General features: G+C 42.7%; 4 protein-coding genes across 5 annotated transcripts; 2 read left to right on the top strand and 2 right to left on the bottom strand.

Moving 5' to 3' along the window:
- Positions 1-709: 709 nt before the first annotated feature.
- On the bottom strand, positions 710-4,672 carry LOC143136626 (uncharacterized). 2 transcript variants are annotated; one of them, XM_076297340.1, is made up of 4 exons: positions 4,284-4,672; positions 2,254-2,347; positions 2,050-2,137; positions 710-1,842 (listed from the first exon to the last, which is right to left on the bottom strand). In XM_076297340.1, exons 1-4 carry the CDS (start codon positions 4,396-4,398, stop codon positions 1,120-1,122), a joined length of 1,020 nt encoding a protein of 339 aa, XP_076153455.1. In that variant the 5' UTR covers positions 4,399-4,672; the 3' UTR covers positions 710-1,119. The 2 variants fall into 2 exon arrangements, with proteins under 2 accessions (XP_076153455.1, XP_076153456.1); XM_076297341.1 differs by lacking the exons at positions 2,050-2,137; positions 2,254-2,347.
- A 329-nt stretch (positions 4,673-5,001) lies between these two features.
- On the top strand, positions 5,002-11,760 carry dclre1c (DNA cross-link repair 1C, PSO2 homolog (S. cerevisiae)). Its single transcript, XM_076296645.1, has 14 exons — positions 5,002-5,332; positions 5,579-5,630; positions 5,734-5,818; positions 5,920-5,979; positions 6,121-6,176; positions 6,314-6,415; positions 7,236-7,308; positions 7,689-7,829; positions 8,114-8,215; positions 8,571-8,707; positions 8,888-8,942; positions 9,277-9,365; positions 9,592-9,689; positions 9,972-11,760. The coding sequence occupies exons 1-14, from the start codon at positions 5,224-5,226 to the stop codon at positions 10,838-10,840; spliced, it is 2,028 nt and encodes a 675-aa protein (XP_076152760.1). The 5' UTR covers positions 5,002-5,223; the 3' UTR covers positions 10,841-11,760.
- A 735-nt stretch (positions 11,761-12,495) lies between these two features.
- Positions 12,496-19,966, bottom strand: hspa14 (heat shock protein 14). The gene is made up of 14 exons (XM_076297339.1): positions 19,862-19,966; positions 19,417-19,497; positions 19,243-19,325; positions 19,088-19,136; positions 18,867-18,972; positions 18,690-18,780; positions 17,460-17,564; positions 16,566-16,727; positions 14,791-14,946; positions 14,586-14,688; positions 14,071-14,286; positions 13,542-13,691; positions 13,343-13,410; positions 12,496-12,733 (listed from the first exon to the last, which is right to left on the bottom strand). The coding sequence occupies exons 1-14, from the start codon at positions 19,916-19,918 to the stop codon at positions 12,646-12,648; spliced, it is 1,515 nt and encodes a 504-aa protein (XP_076153454.1). The 5' UTR covers positions 19,919-19,966; the 3' UTR covers positions 12,496-12,645.
- Positions 19,967-20,137: 171 nt separating this feature from the next.
- cdnf (cerebral dopamine neurotrophic factor) lies at positions 20,138-21,915 on the top strand. Its single transcript, XM_076297338.1, has 4 exons — positions 20,138-20,278; positions 20,892-21,019; positions 21,165-21,306; positions 21,593-21,915. Exons 1-4 carry the CDS (start codon positions 20,194-20,196, stop codon positions 21,778-21,780), a joined length of 543 nt encoding a protein of 180 aa, XP_076153453.1. The 5' UTR covers positions 20,138-20,193; the 3' UTR covers positions 21,781-21,915.
- The last annotated feature ends 537 nt before the right edge of the window (positions 21,916-22,452 follow it).

Genomic DNA, 22,452 nt, shown 5'->3' with positions numbered 1-22,452 from the left:
TCAAACCAGGAATTTGCAACCCAATTTTTCACTTGTATTACTCTAATACAAGTGAAAGTCAGATTTTTACTTAAGTTGAAGTACAAGTACTTGTTTAAAAATAAAAAATAATAAGTATTCTGAAGTAAAAGTATTTTCCTTTTTAATGTAGTATGTTTGGTCATTAATAGGGTATATCCTTTGGTTTTGGTCATGAGACTAGAATAAGACCTTGATACCTTTAGTTCCTTACATCCAACAAAAACATTTCAGCTATTTTCATAACTTTGGAATAACTGGAATGCAATAATATAATTGAAATCATTATTCATTCTTTGTTCACAAATCTAAAATATGTTCACTGCCGAATACAAAACCAGATTTTTATTTATTGGCATTTATTAGGACAATGCTCATTAATTAACAGACAAACTGTAAGTTATCATGCAGTTATTTCATGGATCAGGATAGGCCTACTATAAATCCTTTGGCCTTTGGGATTAAAATAGCCCCACATCATCACATACCCTTGGATGTACCCATATAGATTACCATGGTTTTACTTCAGTTAGCCTATTAGTTTGATTGGCATTGAGCTCAATGAGCATATATATATATATATATATATATATATATATATATATATATATATATATATATATATATATTTAAGAGAATCAAAAGAGAAGAATCTTTTAACTGTGACATTGTTTTTATTACTGGTTTGCAGCTCCACTAGTGTACATTAATACAACAGAGTGCATATTGTATACTGTATATATAGCAGTTATACTGTATGTATGTATATGTATGTATATATATATATATATATATATATACATACACATATATACATACATACATACAGTATATACTGTATATACTGCTTTGTTTAGCTAGGATTCAAGAAACAATATGTCATGTCCTGTTCTGAACAAAAAATATCTTCTTAATTACAAAAATAAATATGTTAACATGACCATAGAAATATTTGTTCTTTTTTCTTTTATTCTTTCGTGTTTGCCGAATACAGCACCTCAAAAAAATTTATTTAACTACTGTATAGTAGGCAAACTAGGTAGTTTGATGTTCTGTTGTGAAGTTCTTCTCTCTTCACATAGGCTTCAGGTTGGTTTTCTTCTAGAATTTTTCTATTAGTTTCTCAAACAAGTCGAGGAACCTCTGCCTCCTCTCCAGCTGTTCTGCATCAAGTTCCACTTCTTTGATTTCCTCTGGTGTGCTTGTTCCGCCGTTTGTTCCAGCTGTGCTGTCTTTCTTTAACGTTGTTCTGTCTCTGTGGATGTCTATCTTTTCTCTCTCCAGCTTTGCTCTCTCCTTCTCAAGCTGGGCCATCTTCCAGTCCAGTTGTGCCCTGTCTCTCTCCACGGACGCCCTTTCTCTCTCGAGGGCGGCCCGGTCTCGGTCCAGGGCGGCGAGCTCTCTCTGTAGGCCGGCGCGCTCCCGCTCCAGCACCATCCTCTCACGCTCCAGCACCTCACGCTCCTTCTCCATCAGCGCGCGGTCGCTGTCCAGCTGCGCCCTCTCCTGCTCGATATCCCGCCTGTCGCTCTCCATCTCCTGCGCCACATCTCCCGTGACGCCGTTGCCCCACAAGTCGTAGGCGTTTAACAGGAGCTCAGGTTGGCTGCCAGTTGCCTCCTCATCTCCCTCGACTCCCCTGTGTCGCTTGCTGCTGGGGCGCTTGCTGGGGAGGAACTCGTCGTCGTTGCTGGTCAAGACAGACGTGACGGATAACACCTTTGCGCTGCCCTCTAGCCTCCCCTCCATGGCATCGTCCATCAGCTTGAACCAGCGCCATGATTCAGGTGGCACTGTGACCCCGGGTGGTGGATTCTTCAGTTCCTGTTTACAGAGTGAAGTGTCATAATTAATCTACCAGCACCATCCAAGCATCATTTCTCATGTACTGTATGCCTTTGCTTGATTACTGGAACCCCAAAATAATAATAATGTTGTTGGTCATTATTACAGGGCCCTTGGAATCATCCTAAAATTCTCCGACCTTACAGTGCAATTGACCAATTTTATCTAACTGATTTCGATGCTAACCTTGTATCGGTTTTTCAGGTTGTCCCATTTCTTCATTGCTTGCCAGGCTGACATCTTTCCCTGAAGACCCATCTCTTTTAAAATGGTCCTGCCATGATAAGAGGAAGACAATGTCACAAGGCTAACACATAAAGAATACTATAAGCTTTATTTCGAGGCTTAAGCAATAAGAATTTGAGATAAAAGCAGAAATGTAGCGGTCACCTCCAAGCGAGTTTTGAGGAATTTCTTCGCCCAGTGAAAAGGGCCCTGTTAGATGCTCTTAACTTCACAAAGGTTGGCAGGTCAGCCTCTGACACTAAACAGTATAGAGAAAGAATGAAAATTGGCATATAGCCTACCTAGTACAGTATGATCAATTAAGCAATTAATTTGCATTATAGCCTAGGTTTTAGAAGTCTGATTCTGATAAATACAATAAAAAAAGTATATATAAAAAAACTCTATCTGCTACCAGGTACACTCTTTTAAAACAAATGTGTTGAAAACTAGATGTACCTCAGAGCGGTACAAAATATGACCGCCGCCCAGTCCAGCACATTTTTTCCACAAAAATAAATCACGCTGAAAGGCCTATATGATTCTAACTGTCTCACTAAATTGCATTAGCCACACTCAATTCTCACTGGTATCTGCTAGACAACAAGTACCAAAACATGATTAGTTCATAGATTTCACATGTAAAATTAATTTTATACAACCCCACCCCCATCTTGCCTGTTCATAATTCTGAGAAATTCTTGAATTGTGTGCATGTGTGCGTGTACACGTTTATGTTTATGTGTGTGGGTGTGTGTGTGTGTGTGTGTGTGTGTGTGTGTGCGTGCTTGTGTGTTTGCCTGCGTATGTGTGTTTGTGCATGTGCATGTATGCGTACATATGTCTACTGTGTGAGTATGTGTCATACGTATGATTACTGTGAATGTATGTGTGTGCGTGTGTATCTGTTTATGCACATGTGTGCACATGGAATGGGTTAACATGATCCCTGGAGGCAAACATACGGAAAAAATTGGTCATCCTAGGCCCTACGGTTCTCAAGATATTCACAGAAAACTGTGTCTGCCCTACCCTCCTTTCGGGGGGTCCAGTACAGCGGGGGGGCTACAGATCAAAACGAAAAACTACGGTTCCATGCTATCCATGTGGGGTTACATGCCCACCAAGTTTCGTGTACCCCGGTCTTTCAGTGTCCCGGGAATCCTTGTTGGTGTACGGTCACTAAATGTACACATAAATTATTTTATTGTAAGGCCCCCCATGAACGAAAGTTCACAAAACTTGGCATGCATTTGGAGGGTGTCATAATGATCCTACACTTTCAATTTCGTGCAGTTTTGACCATGTCAGCCAGAGATATTGTGATGAAAACACTTAATTTTTTGCTTTTTAATTTTTAACTAGGTGGCGCTATACATGAAATAAGTGGTAATGGGATGGGTTGACATGCCCCCTTAAGACCAACATACAAAAAAAAAGGTGGACCTCCTAGGCCCTACGGTTCTCGAGATATTCACAGAAAACTGTCTCCGGCCACCTACAGGCCAGTTGGTGTATAGTAACATAAATGAATTTATTGTGTGGCCCCCCCATGAACGGAATTCCACGAAACTTGGCGTGCATTCAGAGGGTGTCATAATGATCCTACACTTCCAATTTCGTGCAGTTTTGACTATGTTAGGTCACAGATACCTGTGATTACAACACCTCATTTTTACTTTTTTGTGTTTAACTAGGTGGCGCTATACATGAAATGAGTGGTTATGGAATGGGTTGACATGGCCCCTTGAGATCAACATACAAAAAAAAAAGGTCCTCCTAAACCTTAAGGTTCTCGAGATATTCACAGAAAACTGTGTCTGCCCTACCCTCCTTTCGGGGGGTGCAGTCCAGCGGGGGGGCTACAGATCAATACGAAAAACGATGGTTCCATGCTATCCATATGGGGTTACATGCCCACCAAGTTTCGTCTACCCCGGTCTTTCAGTGTCCCGGGAATCATTGACGGAAATTTGGACATGCGAAAAAAAAAGAAAAAAAAATCTGACTAAACCTATATGACCGCCGCTTCGCTGCGCGGCGGTCATAATAACACAAGTTGTGATTTTTAAAAAAAAACAAATTTCTATCTCCAGATAGGGATAACGTTTGTGTTGTTTCTAACACATTCGTTTTAAGAGGGTAGCCTGCACAAGGTTGGTGCACCAAGAGCAGAACATCTTAAAAAATCTTACATTTATACGTGGATTCCGTGTTAGACATAGGCCTAACTGATACCGGTGATGGTGAGGGAGAGGAATCCGCTGGTAATGGTGTGGGTGGTGCAGAATACAGTGCATGGTCCTCCATATCAGCGACGAGCGAAAGGAAACACCCTAAGAAGTGTTCTTCACATGCAGGAAACGAACCCAGGAAACGGCGCACTTCCTCTTGTCCTTGCAAGTGTTCACTTCTTGTCAGTGGAACTAGTTTGAATATCCTCCAGACCTCCACGTGTGCTGCAGTGTGTTGAATGAACAGTTCAGTAACCCAAAAGAACAAAATTACACACCATATAACTACCGCTGTGATATGTCAGCAACTTTATTTCGGTGTAGCACACTAAAGAAAGAATCCTTCCTCTTGTTTCTTCTCTGTAGTCCTGGTACGTTGTGAAGTGGGAATTATGTACCATGACATTAATGCTGCCATCATCTGGATAGGAGTGGTAGAGAATGAAACGATTGAAGACAAAATATTATATGTAAATATATTTAAGCTATTATCAACAGCTGTAAGAAGTGTGAATGAAAGGTTTTCTTGTTTAGGCTACAAATGACTGAATGTATTTAAATCACACTTTTTCAATAACCCTAAATGTACAGTGTTTATGTCAGTCTCTCCACTAGATGTCGCACTGTTAAAAATTCAACACCAATCGTTTTTGGTCTTGTTCGCGGCTTGTTTGCAGACCTGACCGGGCTGTTTTGTTGACGCGGTCAGAGATGCGGTTGAGCTGTGTGAGGGAAGTTTCAACATTTTTGCTGGAGTCTTGTGCTCAAAATGGCACAGTAGCATTAGCCCACTCGAACGTCAGTTTGAGTTGTTAAATGCGGTTGATATGTGTCATTCGTTTCGTTTTCATGCGCTTACGAAATCAATGTCTGCCGTCTAGCATTATTGAAGTGTCTCAGAATGAGTTCCTTCGCGGGTCGTATGAAGGAATACCCAACAATTTCCCTGGACCGCTTTGACAGGGAGAATCTGCATGCCAGAGCTTATTTTCTGTCACACTGCCATAAAGGTAAGGGTGACATTTTTCCATAAAATCTAACCATATTCCGTTTTAGGCAGCTTTTCAGCTGTGTTGTAATCCAATGCTTTAGACATACCAAGGCCCTTAATAGTAGTTGATTTAGAAAGTTAAACATTGTGTTAATGTTAATTCAGTGCCTACTATATATAAGTAGTGTAACTGGCAAACAGTGACTAGCTTTGACTGGGGGGCATCCCATGATAGACTTATCAATAACGTTGGCTTTCTCTACAGACCATATGAAAGGACTAAAAGGACCCTTGTTGAAAAGAAAGCTTAAGTTCAGGTAAGCAACTGCTTATTTTCTTTCTTTACCTTCCTGAAGCCATAAGCCAAATAAAGTAGCCTACATTAAGACACTAACTTAACAGTCCATGTATCTTTCTCAGTTTAACAGTCAATCTCTACTGTTCATTCGTGACCAAAGAACTATTGCTCAGCAATCCAAAATATAACTTCTGGCAAGATCATATTGTAAGTGCAGTTTATTTTCCCCAGTTTAAAGTAGCGGTAGTCTAAATTGTGCATTACATGCCTTGGGTGCACAAGGTGCAATCATGCCTTTGTTCTTCCAGGTTGCTCTTGAGCTGGACAGTCCAACCCACATATCACTGATTGATGAAACAACAGGAGAGGTACAGTAGGGGCCCCAAGGCAGATAATAGGCTACTTAGGAGAGTGTTCATTTGTCGTGTTTCCATATAGATGCAGGTGTTCTGAGACTGTCAGTATGCATCTGAAATCGGTTTCAACCTTTGCTTTATCATCTACTTTAGTCAGAAGACGTTGTCGTCACTTTGCTACCGGCAGGACACTGTCCAGGATCAGTTATGTGAGTTGTGTGTGTGTGAGTGAGTGAGTGAAGTGAGAGAGTTGGTGCAAGGACTTGATGTCTGGAATGTGTGGAGTCATCAACTACTTTCCATAACACACTATTTTTTTTAAGAGTTGTATGTGTTTCAATGGCAGGTTCCTATTTGAAGGGGGACAAGGAACAGTGCTGTACACTGGTGACTTCAGACTGGCCGCAGGTGATGTAGCCAGAATGGATTTCCTGCACTCCGGGAACAGGTATGGTAGGAACAAAGCGGATGTTAAGCAACTCCCCTGAAGTATGGACGTTTTTTTCTTTTTACTGTTTAACATCACTTTCTATTCTTCCTCCCACCAGACCAACTTCCTGTTTCATCTCCTCATACCTTCTTTATCTCTCTCTTTCTCTACCCCTTCCTTCTTGGGTTTTGATTTTTTTTTTACCCCAGAGACTCATGGGATTGTTAAAAGATAAGGATAAACAGGTCAATATCAGATGGTTATGGCTGCCTTGATTTACTGAGTGATTTGTTTGTTGTCTTACAGTGCATGCTAGACAGACAATATTTTTTAACCAAAACTCACATTTGAAGTGATCAAACTGGTGCGTAGGTTGTTTTAAATCAGTAGATCCATCCTCAGGTTCTGCTGATTGTAAGGGGTCGGCTGCGAATTGTATTGGGCTTGTTAACTTCATCACTAACTCAGTACTCATGTATCCTTGCCTATGTCCATGAAGGTCTTGACTTTGTTCATAATATATTGTCTTGCAGAGTGTTGTTGAGCAGTGTCATTTATATGTTCGATTGGTTGCCCGGATTTAAAATAGTCTATCAATTTTGGCATGGTGTTTTTGGATACAGTTCATAGTGCTGTCTTTAACTTAACAAATTGCTGGACTTTGTGGGGCTAAACGTTTTTTGACTGATTATGGTGTTGCTTGAAACTAAAATCTCCAGTTGATTTTTAGAGAGCTTTTTTTTTTTTTTGCTGATTGTGTGTGGTACTGTTTGAAATGTATAACCCCATTTTATGATGTTAAATCTACTTTTTTACCCCCTCTGTGTGTGTCTCTCAGGGTCAAAGACATACAGAGTGTTTATCTGGACTCTACATTCTTTGACCCAAGGTTCTATCAGATACCCAGTAGGGTAAGTATCCTGAATCATATTCACTGGGTTTGGCATTATTTTGATTAATAGATTAATACAGCCAGGCTACACATTACAAGGTTACTTGCATTCCCTCACTCAAACATAACTCTGCTAAAAATGAAAAGGAGAAACATTCACTAAGAGAATGAAACAATTTCTCTGTCTATCTGCATTCACATCAAATTGAAAAGTAATCTTACTGTACTTACTGCATGTGGTATGTTGTGAGTGACAAGGCTCACGCAAAAAGGTTGACAACCACTGCTATGAAGACTGACAGCTGTAGCTTCAAAACATCCTTAGAACAACAAAGCACAAGTAAATCTCTGTTGCTCTCTAATGCTGTTGTTGAAGACCTGTGTGTTGGTCTCCATCAGGAGGCCTGTCTGAATGGAATTAAGGAGCTGGTCCAGGACTGGCTCATTCAGAGTCCATACCATGTGGTGTGGCTCAACTGCAAGGCAGCCTATGGGTACGAGTACCTCTTCACCAACCTGAGCGAGGAGTTTGGATGTCAGGTCAGTCAACTACACGTAAATATTCACTTAATTGATTGAATTATTTGTGAAAATTCACAAAATGCATTTCCCCCAATAAAATTACATACTGTATTTGCTTTCTATTTATTTACATAAGTTTAGGTGTATTTTAAAATTGTTTATGATTTTATTTTCCATGTGCTATGCTTCTGTTTTTTCTTGTATGTTTAGAATGGTGCAGCTGAATTAGAAATTACAGTACTTACAATTGCATACATTTACACCATCATAAGCAAAGTCGTCACCATGGTTTCCTGTCTTAGATCCATGTGAACAGCCTAGACATGTTCCAGAAAATGCCGGAGCTCTTGAGTCACGTGACCACAGACCGAGCGACACAAATCCATGCATGCAGGCATCCGAGGGTATGATGAATTTGTGGACTTTTTGTTGATTTCATTTCCCTCCTTTGCCATTGTTGTCTCCATGCTGGTCTCAAGGTGAAGTTTGCCATTCTAGTCTCCTACACTTTTTTTCCCCAAATGCAGCAAACTGCTCCTTATGGCCATTGTCCAATCTGTGTGTGCACACTCAAAAATATATACACAGTTCTGTCTCCGTAAATGGAAACACATATTGTGGCTGGTGACCAATCCCAGCCAATCAACATGGCGCTTCGGGAGCATGGAAGAGATAGATGTAATTTGATTGGCTGTTGAACTCAATGCAAACAAAACTGAATCGCTGCCTACTTTTGATTGCTGGTGTTGTCCTGGACAGGATGAGGAGTTCTTCAGGGCAAACAGGTTGCCGTGTGGCTGCACAGCCAAAGATGGGAAGCCCCTCCGCATCATCAGCATCAAGCCCTCCACCATGTGGTTTGGAGAGAGGACCAGGAAGACCAGCGTCATTGTCAGGTGACCAGCCACTCAGGCCACCGCTACTAAACTACAGACCAAGTAGTGTGGCTGAGGTCTTACCTCATTATGTGCTAACTTGAATGTGCAAAAGTACTAAATGACAAGGTTTTTAAAGTGTCACAGAAATGTGTGTTTTTTTTTGTCATATGATATTTAATTTGTTGTATTGTTTTGCAGAATGGGTGAAAGTTCGTACAGAGCTTGTTTCTCCTTCCACTCCTCCTACTCAGAGGTAAGTGGACTACTTCTGTGTAGTTTTCTGGTTTAATACTAACATAGACAAGGAAATATGAATGCCATGGCCATTCTATAAGGAAAACAAAATGTATGGTACTATCCACTGATTAGCTAAGCAACAGTAGAAAAATTAAACCTTAAATTATAAGGTAATATCATTAAAATTATGTGACACACATAATCACGTTTCCAATTGTTTTAGTTTCTAGTTCAGGAATGCTATTCCTGTGAGTGTAAAAAAGAACAAACCAGCATGTCAAGCCCAATGAGAGATGGTCAAACAAAAAGTCTTCTGTGCCTGTGCCTCTTGTCTTTCCTTTGTTGAACAGATCAAAGACTTCCTGTCCTATATCTGCCCAGTGAACATCTACCCAAACGTCATCCCCATGGGCCGTACCTTTGAGGAGGTTACAGAGATGTAAGCAAGCAATCATCTGATTCTCACTAACTGTCCTTCATTTAGCACGACACAGGGGAGCTGTAACCATGGGCTCTGGTCCAGAGGACCTCAAGTACTGTCTGGCAAACGGAAATGTGTTTTTCTTTAAATAGATTATCTATGCAAGGTACAGACAGTTTTCCATGAAAATGTGTGCACAGCGACTAATCTATGCCTGATTTTAATTCCATGCTCACTATTGAAGACTTAAGCCACTGTGCCGGGAATATTCTGGAAGGGCAGAGATTGTCTACAAGCCCCTTGGTCTCCTGAAAAGGGCCAGAGATGAGTCCACTTCAAGGGGTTAGTGATGTGTTAAGTGGCTTTCATTTTGCTAATGAAAGCTCTCATGTGAAGTGATTGGAGTCTTAAAAATAGGACTTAAACTAGACCTTGTGAACTCTGTAAATTAGGTTTGATTTAGTTTTTCGTCTTTTTTTTAAATCATGGGATAGTTGATTGGGCTGGTAATTTAATTAATCTAATGAGGTCCTGCTGTCCCATTTACATTTTTTATTAGATATGAGTGGCTGTGTTGTTGCTAATCAGGATATCTGCTCAGTCTCGTTCTTCTCTCTCTTCCAGTTTCAGACAGTGACGATGAGCTGTTTGATGAGGTTGCCGTGGCGCCTCAGAGAAAGAAGCTTCTGACCAGCGAGAAGGTGGAGCCTCACTGCTGCGAGATGCCAGCACCCCCTGTTGCCCTGATGGACTTCCTGCCTGAGCCACGCCCCTCAGTCCACACAGCCAATTACACGGACTGCACAGAATCTAACGACGACGACGATGATAATGAAGAAGACGATGCTAGTAATGGTGAAAAGATTGTCCAGACCCCTAAGCAGGAAGCTGCAGACAGTCAGGCGTCCGGCGACACATCCGTCGTTCCTCCCGCTTCCTCCATCCCGCCTCAGTGGGACGCCTTCTTCAAGCCAGCGTCGCTCCCGACGGATGAGAGCTCTGAGCCGGACAACAGCCAGAACAGCCTGGCCCGCTCCAGCGAGCGCACATGCTCGCAGTCACCGGAGCTGTTCGACGAGAACGAGTGCGACTCGGACTCCTACCGCCTGTCGTCCTCGCAGTCCACCCACATCTCCGACGAAGGGGCGGCGAACTACTCCGAGATGGACACGGTCCTCATACGCCCAGAGATTAAGAGGGCGGAGTGCCAGGGCAGTAATGAAGAAGGTAAGACGGCAACCAATGGAGAGTCAGGGGCCGGAGCGAGGTTACTTCCGGAGGTAAAGGATGATTTGAATGACAGTCAGAATAGCCAATCAGATGCAGGGAAGGACCCAGAGCAGAAACCTGATTCGCAGGAGTCGTCTGACTTTGAGCTGCCGCCCACGCCCGGCTCCACGGCGCCCCGAGCGGAAGAACTGAGGGAGCTGTACCGGAAGCTGGCCGCAGGCGAGGAGCTTTTCCTCAGGAGAGGCAGCAAGGGCTCTGTCTGAGGCCCAGACCAGGCTGGAGGAGAACCTCCCACACAGTCTGGGCTTTTCTTGTTGTACTCATACCCCCCAACTATCCCCACTCACATGGAATATTATGGTATACACATACTAACTACAGTTGTTGTCATTGTTCATAACTGATGAAATTTTCTGTTTCTAATGAAACATCAGGAGTTATCCACATGGCCCAGTCTGAGGGATGTTTAACTGAGCTTTGGAGCTATTCCTTAGAAAGGGCTCTGAGCACAAACCAAGCCCTAGGAAGCCTTCCCCAAAGACTGTTTTTGGGACATGTTCTCCCCTCCTTTTTACAGGGGGACAGTATTACAAAACTGTATTAGTGTTTTCATTGTTCATAATTGATGAAATTTGCCATCTTCTGATGAGTACTTGTTGAAATGTAATACGTTGGATGGCCCAGCAAATGGTGGTACTTACTGTTCCAAGCACCTTTTACATTCCTGCTCTTAAGATTTGGGCTCAGTCCCAAACCAGGCCCTGGAAAACCTCCCACATAGACAAGGTTATTTTTGGTACCCTGATAAATTTGGATATTCTACAAACATGCAGACTGGATAGCTTGTGTAAACATTTTTACTCAAAACTAATGAAATGTGTTTCCTCTAAATTACGTTATATACCTCTAATTTATACTATTCAGTTCCAATGAAGTAAGTGTCCTTTTTGACTGCTTTGTCAAGTAGTAATGGCTGCCTGCCGTTTGGGGTCTTTTTCATTCCTGTTCTCTTGCACTTTGACTAACCTGCTACCTCCTGAAGCTGCAGTCACCACATTGCCTACCTGTTGTCTTTTTTTTTATATATCTAGTGACAGTCGTTGAAATGGCACTGATGTTCTTTGCGTTTTGTTTCACTATGTGCAATAAAATGCTCAATTCAGATGTATTAGTCTGAACTTAAGTATGTTGTAGTCTGTTTCTGCTGCCATATTGAAATCTACATTTCTGTTCCATCATGACCACTCAAAGCGTTACACACAGGTTTTTACACAAGGGGACTCAGGGACTACTATTCTGACTAAGAGCAACCTGGGGATCTTTGTCGTGGGGTGTGAGGTAAAAAGATGCCAGAGTAAAACTACATTATTGAATGCATAAGTCAGGGACCACCTGGAATGCCTTCATGGACAAGCAGTGGGCTGCAGACTACTGGTTCAAATCTCCCTGCATGATATTAGCCCTACCCTAAAGGCTAACGCCCACTGGCGGCAACATTCACGTCTATAGATTTGACGCTCAAGAGATAGAACAAGTTTCTATACTTTGGCGTCAACGTTAAAAGTAATGGAGTTCTTAACGTTGGCGTCACTTGACACGCTACAGATGCCGCCAGTGGGCGTTAGCCTTAAGACTGCAACTAAACTGATATGAGTACAACACCAGCACCAGAGAAGAGGCTAGTATGACACCTGCAAAATGCCACGCTACTTCAGTTGTGTTGCACCAGTCAGTGCAAAGCTGCACCAGAACATGCAATGTGCATGTAACTTCAGTAACCAGACAGAGAGGAACACCTGCTCTTACTGATCCACAAAAGAGAACACCTTAGATAAGCATCAACGTAGAGAAGCATTGTTAGGTTATTTAAAGCACCAAACAAAAAGAGGTCAACTGCAGTTTCTTTTCTTCATATATACACTATTTATTGAAAAAAAGACCTAAATACTGGGATTAAGATGTCAGTTAATCCAGTCGTTGTACTCTTGGATTACAGTAATCAGATGGACTTGTCGGGTTTGTTATAGGGTAGAGTATCTCCATGGAGACCAGAGGCTCGTCATCTAATTTATGAAGCAGCCGCAGCGGCTGCTATGGTAACAGCCTCAGATCGTCCACTGAGCTGCTCCGTACAGGTGACGTGTATTGAGCCGTCCCTGCGAAACACACACATTCACACAACTCTCAGGTTCCACTCATAACATTTACCAACACATTTTACTAGCACTAAACGTAATCTTGCTTGATACTCCTAGTTCATGCCCTAGTCAGGTAGTAACTACACTATTACATTCCACGTACAATAGAGTAGCATTATGTTTGCTTAACACGTTACCAAAGTTAGTATTACCACCTTGAGGCCTGTTCCAAAATGAATAATTACATTCCCATCATCACAAAACCTAATATGGCACACTAATCCATATTTAACCAGCCATTTCAGAGCAATATCAATGTGAGAACTGGATGTAATGATTATACATATGTGTGTGTGTGTGGAGGAGTAGGCATGTTTTTTAGGAAAAAAGTTCGCACACTCCTTGGTATTCTTTTGTTGAGTTTATTTTCTCATTTGGCACATGACGTTTCAACCTTGCGGTAGACCTTTACTTTACTTTACTCTTTTTGTTTAGCACCTGGGATGTGCACAAAGTCTCCTTGGAAGTGGAGGAGTAGGCATCCCATAAAGGTAAGAGTGAGTAAAATTTAAGACCATCAGAGGTCATGTCTGTGCTACGACAGAAAATGTGTGCTGACGATTGTACCTTTTCATCGTGACCTCCGTGACAATGTCGTGGTTCTCCTCCTTGGGTTCCAGATCTCGCAAAACAATCTACAGAACACATGAATGTGCATGATGTATATAACAATATAAAAGTGTTGGTATTTTGTGCAATGTGTGCATACATGCATAATGCACACCTGATGCATGTGTATGTGTGTGTGTGTGTGTGTGTTTCCCACCTGAGCGAGACATTGCTGGGCCTGGTAGAGTTCCAGACACACAGAGGCCAGGTTGCCGGGGCCCTGGAGGGTGTGCTGTCTGCGGGCAGGCAGGGGGGTCCCCGAGGGGAAGAGCACCTTAAACACCTCCTCTCCAGACTCATCCACCTCCTGACACACACACACACACACACACACACACAATATAGGAGCAAAGCATACCAATAAGAAAACTCTCACACACATACACGCATGCGCACCTAAATCTGATCACACATGCAACCTTGTGGAAATTAGATGAACCCTGGAGAATACAGACAGTAGAAGTTTACAATACCCTTGCCCCACAGTGACTTGGTTAAATGAAATTCACTTTTTATGTAACACAATACATGTATGTATGTGTGTGTGTATGTGTGTGTGTATGTGTGTATGTGTCTGTGTGTGTGTGTATGTGTGTGTGTGTATGTGTGTGTGTGTATGTGTGTGTGTGTGTGTATATGTGTGTGTCTGTCTGTGTGTGTGTGTATAAAAAGAAAGCGCTGCACACCTTGACCAGGATATCTTTGGCACAGCAGTCGACGGTGATGGTGTCCTCCCCCATGGGCAGACTGTCCCTGCCCACCAGGATGCCTGCCTGCAGGGCGGCACCCATGGGGATCACCTCATCCGGGGAGATGGAGCTCAGCATCTCCACGTCCGGGAACAGATCCTGGATCATCTGCTGCAGCCGGGGGATCTTAGCCGACCCGCCGGACAGCACCACCTGACCAGACAGACACACAGCTGGTAGAAAGTCTACTACTACTGCTGCTGCTGCTGCTGCAGCTACTCTCAAATGTGGCAAATATAGCTGCATAATGCCATATTTTGATCTCATAGGTCATGTGCCATATTTTAATGTCAACTATGCTATATGCCATATTCTTATAAGCTATATTTTGATATGTTTTTCAGAGTGATTGTGATGTGATGGAGTGCAACTCCATCGTCAGACTGAAAGTGGCACATATAAACAAGAGGCACTAATTAAAAACTATTTAAAAACTGAGTGTCTCAGTTTACCTTGTTGACATCACTTGTGGAGAGGCCGACTTGTTCTAGGAGGCTTTTGATTGGCTGGATGCTCTTATTGAAGAGAGACGAGCATATGAGCTCAAATCGTGCCCTGTAGACAGTGAGGGCATTAACCTTTGACCTTAGACATTGCAGAAACAGCGGATACATTTGAAATAAAAAATATACATTAGATAGGATATTGCTGACCCACCTTGACACATTGCATTCAAAGTCCATGCCATCGCAGAGAGAATCCACAAAGCAGTTGGCACTGCCCAGGGTGGAGAGGATGTGTTTGGCAACATCAGCACTGTTCATCAGCTTCATCATTGCCCTGGCATTATTGCTCACATCCTGCTTAAAAGACCTGAACACACACACACGCACACGCACGCACACGCACACGCACACGCACACGCACACGCACACGCACACACGCACACGCACACGCACACGCACACACACACACACAAAATGACAATGAGTGACAAATAGCATTACTTCAAGACACATAGCTCAATGGGTACACATTGAAAAGGGTCGAACAAGCAGGAATATGTGTGCAAGATGACGCTAACAGTTTTGAAGAAATTAAAAAAAAGTTTGTCATGAGAGAATGACATGAAAGCGATGACGAGGGATGCTGTAAGGAGTTGGAAAGAGGCCAAGCCATCATGAGCTTTTGACATTTGAGTTCCCACTGTAATTCAAATGTAAAATTCCATGACTTCTCCCTGACAAAAAAAAAAACAAATTTCCATGACCTACTATATAATGAATGCAGGGTTCCCACACCTTGTTAAGATCAAATTCAAGGACCTTTCAAGGACTTTCCAGGCCCAATATCCTCAAATTCAAGTACCTAATGTGTCGATAAATTTCAAGCGTGGGCATTGTTAAATCATGTTACCTCAACAGATCAAAGATACCTTGTCACAGTTTTCTTTTATTTTTGTTCATATGAAAAATGGTAGGCCTATTCTATTTTTCATTTTCACATGATTGGCTCAATGTATTGACAGCACAACACATGATTGGCTCAATGTATTCACATGTCAAGGTTTTGCCACGGAAGGGGTGGGATATGTGTAGACAACTGTTACAAACTAACCCCATGCATTTCTATGGAGGATTTTTTGAGTGCTGTGTCTCCGCATTAGAAAGTCTCTGGCTTAAATAAACATTTCCTAAACAAGTTAAACTCGTTACCATGAACCTGTTGGTTTATTCTTCAATATGTTAAATTAAATATTTGGGCAACAAACCCTACACGCAGGAAACACACAGAAATCACCCTGGCAGTGTAGTTCTAACCAACGTAAATCAGGCATACGCATAGGATATCGACAGAAGTGGTGGCGAAATAATGGAAACATTGTAATTAGCAGATGGAATTGTGTGGAATTTTTTCCTCAAAAAGATATGTTTTTTAAAAAAGTTTCAAGGGCCCTGAAATTTTTTTTCAGATTCACAAACTTTCAAGGATTTCAAGGACCCGTGGGAACCCTGTGAATGGTACAATATACCGACCAAAGATTTCAGAGCAGCCACATAGTGTTCAAGACTCTGACTTTTTTAGAGCGGGAGGTGACTAAATGGGCATTGAATAAACAAAGTTGAGCTAATCACAACTACTCAAGGAAGCTGTAAACCTAATTACCAAAATATAACCAAATATATTTGTATTCATGTATTTTGGCAACTGCTACAACAAAATGATCTGATATTCCATGACTTTGCCCCAAAAAGGGTAAAATTCCCTGACTTTCCATGACTAAAATAGACTTTCCAAAAATTCCATGACCCGTGGGAACCCTAATTTGAGAGGGTGTTAGTTGAGAAATAAATCAGAGAAAGGATGAGAGGAGAGATCGACACCCAAAACAAGCTCAAAGAAAGAAAAATGAGAGGGAGGTTGGGAGGGGAGAGGGAAGGGGGTGAGGAGAAAACCCCCAAAGTCACAGGTTAGCGGAGCCTTCAACGTACTTCTTGCACTCGCCAGCGAGGAACTGGGCCAGTGCTTGTGTGAAGCTCTCTCCGCCAGTGCTGTGGTCAGTGTGAGTGGCCAGCACCCGGTACATGCCGCTGTTTACCTCCAGCGCCGTCACGCTCAGAGACGTCCCGCCCAGCTTATACACCAGCACATGGCTGCACGCGTCACCACAGGAAAGATGGGTCAACACAGTATTAAGCATACGCGGTACGCTTACGAGTAAATACTAAATAAATAGTACCAAACACATATCAATGTCATAAAATTCTTAAACTATGCACAAGCGTAAATCAAGGCTTGAGAATTTAGCCTTTGTATCACCCCTAGCCTAACCGTCCTAGGGATTCTAATGTGCAGGTTTAATATACTAGGCCTATAACAATTAATCCATTACTTGTCAACTGTAAAATGTATCACCAACTTTTTTGGTAATTGGTTCATGAGGTTTGTGTAATTTGTTAAGAAAAATACCTCAATATTCTCTAATTGTAGCTTCTTAAGACTGATCATGTTCAGCTTTACAACTCCTCTATGACTAAATCTGTCATCGTAGGAGTGTGGACAAAACAAGGCATGAGGACCTATTCTTGGGCTTTGGGAAACAATGACTCAACATTTTTTTCTCCATCATTTTCTGGCATATTATTGATCCAACAACTAATCGATTAATATACTATAAAAAATAATTGTCAGCTGCAGCCCTCTACTGTACTGAACATTGTTTTACAATACCTACTGAATGACATCATACACAAGTGGATTATATTTTTAAAAAATGACCGAGGATTTTACATAGACAGTGCATCATAATATGGTCACAGTGCTGACTATGTATAGTACATGAAAGCTGATTGGACCCAGTGTCCAGCTGCTGACGATGTTTTTACCTTTTGCCAGAGGGGGAGTCCTGACCGATGCCGTAGGCCAGCAGAGCCGCAGAGGGCTCGTGGATCAACCGGAGCACGTTAAAGCCAGCGTCTTCAGCAGCCCGTCTACACAACAAGACACAGTGTAACCATGGGAACAGAGACAGGAAGAGCATGGCTACAATTGCCCCGTACAAGAGGGATCACATACTGATGCCGAGTCAGCACAAACGGTTGTGCGAGACAAGAGAGATGCAATATCCCCATCTCAATTACCACAGGAGAGGGAAATTGCTCCTTAACAGCACATACTGAAAGTGATGATCCTGAAACAGCTAACTATGCTTCTCTTGTCAGCCATGTGTGAGTTTTATACATTAAACAAGAGAACTTACATCAGTGTTTGTTATTCATAGATCATATTTAAAAAAAAGGTACACTCAACACTCTTGGGTGTGTTGCAGACACGTACTGTTTAAGCAAAAAGCAAGGTGTGGCAAGCAGCCAGACCAATACATACTCTGTCTGCGCTGGAATACTGAAGCTAAGCAGTTTTGGGCTTGGTTAGTAGTTAAAGGGGAAACCCTCCTGGGAAAACTAAGTTGCTGTTGGAAGTGGTGTTGGTGGGCAGCTTGTAGCAGGAACCTTCTCTCTGGCTAGTGCAGCAACGGGGACACTGTGCTGTAGGAAGTACTGTCCTTGGATTAGACGTTAAACTGAGGTCCTAACTCACTGTGGTCATTAAAGATCCAATGACACTTGTCGGAGTAGAGGGTTTCCTGGTGTCCTGGCTAAAATCCTGGCAATCTGGCTCATTCAATCGGGCCCTTAATCAACCTCCAGTGTAATTAGCTTATTCGCTTATTCATTCATTCATTCCTTCATTCCCTCACTATCTACCTCAAGGTGGGTTGAGTTCATGCCAGCCAAATCGGTGCACAAGTGCAGCGGAGAAGGCCATTTCTAGCTTTCTTTCCTAAATTTGATGATGGGAACGATGAAAACAATAATTAATATATGGTTCATTTTGTTTTTCAAATTTTCATTCATATGTTTCATCTGTAAATGATAAATGGTCAACCGTAGCAGAACGGTGCAAAATGTTTAGACTTTGAACTTGCCCCTGGTGTTTAGTGAGCATTCTGGCATCACGCAACATAGGTGGTGATTAGGGAGTTTCCTCCTTCACCATAAAGCGCTATTACATGTGATGTGTTGTTGTTTTTCTTGTTGGTGGATCCATGGACATACCTTAGAGCATTCTTCTGATTCTCTCCAAACTCAAAAGGCACGGTGATGACGGCATCGGCAACATCAGACCCAAGGGCAGACTGAGCCGTCTCTGAAAGAAAAAAATAAATGAGATTTGTTGTCGTAATGGAAATGCTTTGAGTTGGCAGTAGCAATAAGGACAAATAACAACCTTACCTTTTATTTTCTGGAAGACTAACTTGGCGACTTCGTCAGGCGACACAAACTTGGTTGTCTCTCCTGTGTCAATTTCATATTTGGGCATACCACCTTTATTCACCACCTGTGTTTGAAAGCGATCAAGTAGGACAAAGACGCGAGTGTGAAAGACGCAACGGGTGACTTCACATCTGAGACATTTACCACAAAACATGTCCATCAGATGACCGTCTACTTACTGGACATTTGCTGTCTGTTCTGTGAGCTTCTGCCTCAGGGTCATCAAAACTGAGGATGAAGAAAATTTCAACATAAACAAAACAGGCTCAAAGAAAACAGAGATGTGGATCTCAAGTAATCATTCGTTTCAAGTCAGGTCCATCATGACACTTACCTTCTGCCCAGTATCTGCTTAACCTTCACAACAGTATTTGCAGCATTCCTTATTCTTCCCTGTTTGGCAGCTATTCCCACGATCTGAGGAACATATTGACAGATCAGCCTAGAAAGTCCAGTAACATGGCCCTTCATCAACGAGTCTTATTGGGAATGTTGCTGCACACAGTACCTGTTCCTTATCCCTGTATGCCACCACGGCGGGGGTAACTCTGTCCCCAGCATCATTTGCAACTACGTCAGCCCTCCCATCCTGAAAGGAACGAGAATTAGTAAGGACATCTGATGCCTGAACCAGAGTTGGTAGGATCTCTGATGATAAAAAGTGGCCAGTTAACTTAGCCATTGTATTATTACTTCGTTAATCACAGATAACGAACAACAATTAAATGGACAATGGCATACAAATTATATAAATGTGTACCTAGCCCACACATAACATGGAGGCAGAAAACATCTTTCAAACCCGGCTAGCTCGTTAGCTAACTTTCTCTAAAGGCACCGTCACGATAGCCTTCGAAAAGTAGCTTGTCTTAGAAATATTAAACATCACAACAGTCGTATAGATTGTTCAACAAGAATTACACATAATGTTATTTTCGATTGTAATTAATTACCTTAAATATCGCTACACAAGCACATGTGTATCCAAAATGTACCCCTATTGCAGCCATGCTTGGTGAAAAAATGCACCAGTGGACACTACCGGAAACCGAATGAAATAGCCGGTCATTGTGCACCAATGAAATCTCACTTTCTAGTTATCGGACCAATCAGAGACTACACTAAAATTAGATTGCAAGTGTAACTGGCAAATCATACTACTCTTGACCGTATCATTCCTCCAATGGAAAGCTTTCGCTTACTGCAGGCACGAAGGGCAGAGCATGGGGTACTGGGTATTGAAGTTCACTTGGATACGGAGTGACTTCTTGATAACTTTTAAAAAATGACAATGTCTTTCACTAATGTATTATACGTCCTGATGGTTTTGAATGTTGTCGTCGGTCTTATCGATGCCGACGAATGCGAAGGTGAGCGTGAGCTGCACGGTTTGCGCATGAAAGGTTTCTGCGTGTAAAAATAGCCGAGGTGGTGTGTTGGGTCGTCCTGTCAATGCGTCTATTTACACGAGCCCAAAACTAACATGAGAAAGCCGTCCACTTGGCTTAGCAAAGCCGATATGTTAGATTGCCTATGGCTAATAATAAGAACTTCAGTGAAGGAGACTGTACAATTTGACTCGAGGGGGCTTTAAGTAGTAACAATATGTTTTTGGTAGTTGAGCGATTATTGTGAGATTCATTCAGCAATCAGCATAGGCCTACACCATGGCCTATCGAAAATGTCAAACACACTAATGCAGTTATGAAGACACTGTTTTATATTATTAGAGTAGTCTATTTGTAAAATTATAATACTGAATTGGCCCACGTACTAGGCCTATATTATATCTTGTGCTCTTCTTGTAGCACAAACTGCACTGTACTTTTCCACATATGTGAAGTTGTTTCTTCTTCTTGAATTTCCCCTTGGGGATCAATAAAGTATCTATCTATCTATCTATCTATCTATCTATCTATCTATCTATCTATCCATGTGTGTGTGTGTGTGTGTGTGTGGATGGTTGGTTGTTTCTCTCTACAGTCTGTGTGGGTTTTCTGGGACGCCTCTATAAATCTCTCATCAGCACACATTCAGAGTTGAGCCATGCAATCGTGGAGCAAGGCCTCATTCAGGCCTGTGCTGAGGCCACCGGGAAAGACAGCCGCCTGGTGAGGACACACACACATATACAGACAACTTGTGATCCAGTTCTCTTTCTACCGTATTCTGTCTGTCTTTCTGCCTGTCTGACCCCCCCCCCCCCACACACACACACATACACACACTCACTCTCTGTCAACTCCTTACTGGCAGTGCTACTACCTGGGAGCTTCCAGTGATGCTGCAGCCAGAGTGACTGGGGAAGTGACACGCCCCCTCAGTGCCCACGTCCCGCCCCCTAAAATCTGTCAGAAGCTCCAGAAGAGAGATGGCCAGATTTGTGAACTGCGATACGGTATAATAGCACACACAACATACAATAGCATGTTGTGTGTTATATGTTGTGTGTGCTATACGTATAATAGCACACACACAAAATACACACACACACACACACATAGGCACTACCAACATTCACATTTAGCTTTTCATAATATACTCTCATGATAATTTGTTGTGAAAGTGATACATGTTTCACATACATGCATGTATGTATTGATGTGTATGTGCATGTGTGTGTGTGTGTGTGTGTGTGTGTTTGTGTGTGTGTTTGTGTCTGCCTGCATCCATGTCCTCCACAGATAAGGCTGTTCTGGACTGGAGCAGGGAAGCCCTCTCCAAGCTGCGCGTGTTGGAGCTCAAACGCCTGCTGGCCTCGTGGGGGGAGGAGTGCAGGGCCTGTCTGGAGAAGGGCGAGTTCATCGACCTCATCCAGCAGGTGGCGCCAAAGCACAGTAGCGCCGCCCAGGGACACTCGCCAGAGCTCTGATGGGCTCCTCTGCGCAGCTCCGCAACAGGGACTGTCGCCAGCAGCTCGCTGAGCCTCACCGCGCAGCTCCGCACTGCACGGGGAGAGCTTGAAGCGCTGCTTCCCCTCCAGACTCCGAAAGCAACTGTGGAATAAAGGAAAGCAATAATTACAGTATATTTTTTCCTCCTGCCTTGTTTTCTTTTTTTTCTTTCTTTTTTTCTCTCTCGTACTGCATGGCAGCCCAGCGTTAGACCCAACTCTTAGTGGGTGAGGTACTATTCTGGGCCATGGTCCTATCTCTTTTTTGGAGGAAGATTGGAGTGTGTATGTGTGTGTGTGAGAGAGAGAGGATGCATGTGTGCTGACAGACTCCTGTTTCCTTCGTACGCATGCTGAACAAAGCCCACCCACACACACCGAAGGATCACTGATGTTTACATCAAGCGGGTTGTCATGGTGATCCTAAATGGTTATTATGTTTCCTGCAGCTGATGAGAGAGGATTTTAAACTTCCAGTGTCATGATATGCAACCAATCAGAGAGAGAGAGGACAAACACCGGATTCCTCTCTCCTCCTCATCCTCCTCCTCTCTCTTTCTCTCTCTTCTCCCTCTCTTCCCTCTCTCTTCTCTCTCTCTCTCTCTTGCTCACACACTCAGTCTCCCTTTCATGCTCTGTATTTCTCACTCT

This window comes from Alosa pseudoharengus, unplaced genomic scaffold (genome assembly GCF_046254945.1).
Source record: "Alosa pseudoharengus isolate Yale_2024_CS ecotype anadromous, Long Island Sound unplaced genomic scaffold, YU_APseudo_1.1 YU_APseudo_1.1_scf_20, whole genome shotgun sequence".
In the NCBI taxonomy this organism is placed as follows: Eukaryota; Metazoa; Chordata; class Actinopteri; order Clupeiformes; family Clupeidae; genus Alosa; species Alosa pseudoharengus.
Note: the sequence above shows the minus strand (reverse complement) of the source record. Positions and strands in the feature narration are given on the sequence as shown.

Bases quoted from the DNA above. Each gene is read 5' to 3' on its own strand.
- dclre1c (XM_076296645.1), top strand. From the start codon at position 5,224: ATGAGTTCCTTCGCGGGTCGTATGAAGGAATACCCAACAATTTCCCTG. The intron at 6,177-6,313 runs GTGAGTTGTGTG...TTTCAATGGCAG, and splicing joins CACTGTCCAGGATCAGTTAT to GTTCCTATTTGAAGGGGGAC. The intron at 8,216-8,570 runs GTATGATGAATT...TGTCCTGGACAG, and splicing joins ATGCATGCAGGCATCCGAGG to GATGAGGAGTTCTTCAGGGC.
- cdnf (XM_076297338.1), top strand. From the start codon at position 20,194: ATGACAATGTCTTTCACTAATGTATTATACGTCCTGATGGTTTTGAAT. The intron at 20,279-20,891 runs GTGAGCGTGAGC...TTCTCTCTACAG, and splicing joins CGATGCCGACGAATGCGAAG to TCTGTGTGGGTTTTCTGGGA. The intron at 21,307-21,592 runs GTATAATAGCAC...TGTCCTCCACAG, and splicing joins GATTTGTGAACTGCGATACG to ATAAGGCTGTTCTGGACTGG.
- hspa14 (XM_076297339.1), bottom strand. From the start codon at position 19,918: ATGGCTGCAATAGGGGTACATTTTGGATACACATGTGCTTGTGTAGCG. The intron at 14,947-16,565 runs GTACGTTGAAGG...GTGTGTGTTCAG, and splicing joins CTCGCTGGCGAGTGCAAGAA to GTCTTTTAAGCAGGATGTGA. The intron at 13,411-13,541 runs GTGGGAAACACA...TGTGTTCTGTAG, and splicing joins CCCAGCAATGTCTCGCTCAG to ATTGTTTTGCGAGATCTGGA.
- LOC143136626 (XM_076297340.1), bottom strand. From the start codon at position 4,398: ATGGAGGACCATGCACTGTATTCTGCACCACCCACACCATTACCAGCG. The intron at 2,138-2,253 runs GTGACCGCTACA...TTATCATGGCAG, and splicing joins TCCTCAAAACTCGCTTGGAG to GACCATTTTAAAAGAGATGG. The intron at 1,843-2,049 runs GTTAGCATCGAA...CTCTGTAAACAG, and splicing joins ACCTGAAAAACCGATACAAG to GAACTGAAGAATCCACCACC.